The sequence below is a fragment of the Berghia stephanieae genome, chromosome 2 (genome assembly GCF_034508935.2).
Source record: "Berghia stephanieae isolate SIO BIC M18660-M18661 chromosome 2, UCSD_Bste_1.3, whole genome shotgun sequence".
NCBI classification, from domain to species: Eukaryota; Metazoa; Mollusca; class Gastropoda; order Nudibranchia; family Aeolidiidae; genus Berghia; species Berghia stephanieae.
Genome location: NC_088361.1, coordinates 11,688,660 through 11,693,659, shown reverse-complemented (window position 1 = coordinate 11,693,659; position 5,000 = coordinate 11,688,660). Strand labels below are relative to the sequence as shown.

Here is a 5,000-nt window from a genome sequence, read left to right as displayed (position 1 = left end):
TGACGTCAATTATACTTTTAAAGAAATCAATTTAATTTTTAATCTCACTTTTTATTTTTTTTGCAGGGATATTACAGTAAGAAGTTCATTTAAAAAAAAAAAAGAAAAAGAAAAAAGCTGCCATGCATGAATTACTTCCCCTTAGGACGGTCTTACTCACAATCAGCATGGCTTTTCCTTTGCCTCGAAGTTGTATGCTCTACTTGGCCACAAGTCCTAATCAATGGTGAAAATAATTTCAATAAAATCAAAATCATACACATCCATATGTAAATCTTAAAAATAAATAAAATATTACTTTTCGTCCACGATGACCAAAAAGAAGGGAAGTAAGGACGAGGATCAACGGGGGGAGGATGAGAAATCTGGATTCTGTGCGACCATCAGCGTCAATTCCAGGTAGGGAGAGGGAGGAGGGGGGGATGGGGGGGGGGGGGGGGGGGGGACGGTGATACGTCTACCATGTAGAAAATGTATAGGGAAAGAGATTAGCGGAAGAGTAGCGTCCCTTGATTTGACGTCACCCATAGTCTGTGACGTCACCGGCGGAAAAGTTATTAGAGAGAGAACGTCATGTTGGTTGTGCGCATGCGTCTCTCGTCCTCGCTTCCGGTGAAAGCGACTTGAGACCACAGAAGTCTGTGCTTGAGACACTTCAAAACCAAATTGACGTTCTCTCTGTAAGGTGACGTCCAATCAAGGGACGCTACTCTTCCGCTAATCTCATTCCCTATAGAGAGCTACTATTGGGAATAATAATATGAGAAGGCTCGAAATACGTTGGGAGAAGGGGGGTTGGGGGGGGGTATATCAATTGGTAGAGCACTTGATTCACGTGCAAAGAGAACGAGATCATGGCCTCCTAGAGAGTACTATAGTTACGTCACGAACGGGATCTATCAAATCCTTAGTAAAATCGGGATATTCTCTCTGACACTCCCGTCCGTCCACCCAGCAGTGAGTGTGTAGCTGAGTCAGTTAGATATAAATATGGCAAAAAGTACTTTACATCTGGTTAGTGTCCTATCAAAAGGGTGGCAAGCAAACTAAACGTCGATAGCCAGAAGTTGATATTGTCCGTTTAGCGCTACAGAAGCTGGGATGAACTGTCACTCCTAGGTCTCAATGAATATGAATATATTGAGCTTTTATACAGCGCAATATCCACTAAATGTGCTCATAGCGCTTTACAAGGGGTCTTTGACCAACTGCAACACGTAACATGTAGAACGAAACATGACGCCTGTTAGGCAATATTTCAATATTTTTTCTGACAGAGACAAAGCTGTCAACGACCAGGTACTCATTTTACACCCGAGTACGGTGAGAGAATGTGAGTAAAGGGCCTTTTCCAATGACTCAACTATGCCCTGAGCGAGGCTCGAACCCAAGACCTTCCGATCCGAAAGCGAGTGTCATAGCACAAGACACAAATAGCCGGTCAATGGGTCTTCAGGACAACAAGATTATATTATGTTTGATACTAGTTGTCATCATCAGATCTCCATTCCCCCTTTCTTCTGTATTTGCTAACCAAATCAGCATTCTGGTTAAAAGTCAAAACGAAAGAAGGACAAAACACTCCCATAATACTGTGTGGTAACTTTCAAAACATAAGTTTTAAAAAAAATTGAGCTTTTATATGGCGAAATATCCACTAAACGTGTTCAAAGCACTTTACAAAGGGTCCCTGGCTAACAGCAACACGTAACATGTAGAACGAGACATGACGTCGTAAGGCGATATTACAATTGTTTTTCGATAGGGACAACGCTGTTAACGGCCAGGTACTCATTTTGCACTTGAGTACGGTGAATGAATCTAAGAGCCTTTTCCAAGGACTCAACAAACAGCAACACGTAACATGTAGAACGAGACATGACGCCTGTTAGGCGATATTACAATTTTTTTTTCGACAGGGACAACGCTGTTAACGGCCAGGTACTCATTTTACATTTGAGTACGATGAGAGAATGTGAGTAAAGACCCTTTTCCAAGGACTCATATATGCGCCCAGCGAGGCTCAAACCCAAGACCTTCCGATCCAAATGCGAGTGTCATTCTACAAGAGCACATAGCCGCAAGGACAAAACACTCCCATAATATTGGGTTGCAACTTTCAAAACATAACGAAGTCACAACCAGATGAGAATGAATTAAAAACCACAAGCAAATCTACTTACCTACTGCCTATTTTACTTGTTGCATGTAGGGCAGCAACGAAGAACTTTCATCTTCCTCCGTCGGTGGCTATCATCTTTAGAGAGTTCCATGTCTCCCCCCCTCCCCCCACCCCATCCCCATTTTCTCATCTCTCCATTCACACTGTTCTCCGCGTTGCCCGGGACCTTTCTTCTGGTGTCCAATATAGATAATATGCAGATGACGTCACTCAGGCCTTTGTTATTGTTTTTGCCATCCGCGTTTGTGAGTTGTTCTCACTAAACTGTATTAACCAGACTATAAAAGTTCATGGTTACACAGAGTTTGTGTGTTGGTCCGTTATACTTCCGGATGGCAATGTTGTGAACTCCTTGGCCAAGCGCATTCTATCTATAGGATAGTTTTGCTGAAGCAATATTAATATAGATAGTATGCGCTTGGCTCATAAGTTAACAACATTGCCATCCGGAAGTATAACTGACCAACACACAAAACTATGTGTAACCATGTATACTTTTATAGTCTGGTTAATACAGCTTACTGAGAATCACTCATAAACATAGATGGCAAAAAACAATGACAAAGACCCGAGTGACGTCAACTTAATTCTATCTATATTGGATACTTTAAAATCACTAGAGACAATCTAAAGTTTCCAAACATTCTGGGTATTGTTCTATGAGGCAAACAAATTACTTATTTCCCTGTATTAATCACGAAATAAATGACTCAAAATTGCACTTTTCTCCGAATGATGAAAATGCCCTAAGCACGTGTTGTAAGCTACCTCCTCATATAATGCCCCAATACCGACTTCCATCAGTGAACACAGCAAATCTCACGACACACATCCGTTAATCGTTAAATAAAAATTGGAGCTGTTATTCTGGATGTTTTAATTTTTATATATTCTTATTCTATTAATTTACAGCTTTTACTTTTATTTAACGACAAACATTACAGAAATACAAATTAAGCTATTTGATAGACCAAGCAATCCATCAAATCACGTAAAAAATATTTCGTTTATTAGGTAGCTGATTAAAAAAACAACAAAACAAACAAACAAAAAAAAACCCACCCCCCCCCCCCCAAAAAAAATAATAAAGAAATGAAAATAAGAGTAATAAAATTAAATTAAAAAAAAAAAGAAAAAGAAAACAAAAACCGCTCGACAAGAATGAAAAGAGGCTTCTGGGAATCGTTTTATAACACACAGTGTCAGTAATGCCTTACAGATTTACCTAATAATTACTAAAACCAACAGTCAAGGTCTATTTTGTTGTTAACAAAAAAAAAAAAAAAAAAAAAAAAAGAAAAAAAAAAAAGGAAACAAAAGAAAGAATGTTAAATTTTTAACCGCTGTTTTATTATCTAATTGATGTAAGATGTATATCCTAGTTCAAAGTAATAATATTATTATGCTGTCGTGACTAGCGGGCAGCTCCACCCCCCCCCCCCCCTTCCGATTGTGTTATTTGGATTTAACATGTCATTAATCAGTCAGTTAACTGCCAAACTCTGGAAAAACTCGTATTAAAAAATTTGGCCGGAAAACTAGTCCTTCAAATATCCTTCGATTTGAATGACCCTCATCTTGACAAAAACTCTCAAATCTGGGACTTATATGTACTTCGCGATTTGAAAGTTTTGCCAAGATGAGGGTCATTAAAATCGATCGATATTCGAAGGACGAGTTTTCTGGCCAAATTTTTAAACACGTGTTTTTCCAGAGTACGGCATGTTACTGGTTAAGTCGTTCGGCCATTTTGGTTCAGTTTTAGATTGTTCTCTTCGTTGCCTTCAATTCCAGGTACATGGTTATTTTTTCCATGACGTGTTCCATGCTAGGATTCGCTGTCACCACATATCTTGTCCTGGGTGCTATGTATTTCAAACCGTAAGGGACTTATCACCATCATCATCATCATCATCATCATCATCATCATCATCATCATCATCATCATCATCATCATCATCATCATCATCATCACCATCATCATCATCATCATCATCATCATCATCATCATCATCATCATCATCTCGTCGTCGTCGTCATCATCATCATCATCATCATCATCATCATCATCATCATCATCATCATCATCATCATCATCATCATCATCGTCGTCGTCGTCATCATCATCATCATCATCATCATCTCGTCGTCGTCATCATCCATCATCATCATCACCATCATCATCATCATCATCATCATCATCATCATCATCATCATCATCATCATCATCATCATATCATCATCATCATCTCATCATCATCATCATCATCATCATCATCATCATCATCATCATCATCATCATCATCATCATCATCATCATATCATCATCATCATCATCATCATCATCATCATCATCATCACACCACCACCACATCATCTCATCATCATCATCATCATCATCATCATCATCTTCATCATTATCATCATCATCATCGTCGTCGTCGTCGTTGTCGTCGTTATCATCATCATCATCATCATCATATGAAGCGGCAGCATTCGATAACACTGCTGAAAGCTATGTCAATTGTTTCAGTGTATGGTCATTTTTGGGTCATACGTAATTACTATCCAGGTCATGAGCCAGATATCACCAATCGGTCAATAATTCAATGCTTTCTACGTCACCAATAGGTCACCAATAGGTCACCAGTAGGTCAGTTATCACGTTTTATCAGACTCAGTATCTAAATAGGGACGAGAGAAAATAAATTGTTATAATTATCATTGAACGCCTCATTTCTTCTTTGTTCCCATCAAAATACGACTCAGATAAATAGTGATATTTGACCGATTGATGATATGTGGTCAAGTGATATTA

General features: G+C 38.9%; 1 protein-coding gene across 1 annotated transcript in view; it reads left to right on the top strand.

Annotated features, from left to right (window-relative positions):
- The window catches only part of LOC144963870 (uncharacterized), a 20,165-nt gene that overhangs the window by 4,146 nt on the left and 11,019 nt on the right, over nucleotides 1-5,000 (top strand). Inside the window, exons 2-3 of the mRNA XM_078897819.1 lie at nucleotides 67-399; nucleotides 3,977-4,063. Coding sequence (XP_078753945.1) covers nucleotides 311-399; nucleotides 3,977-4,063 — 176 coding nt within the window. The 5' untranslated portion in view covers nucleotides 67-310. The remainder of the gene's footprint in view (nucleotides 1-66; nucleotides 400-3,976; nucleotides 4,064-5,000) is intronic.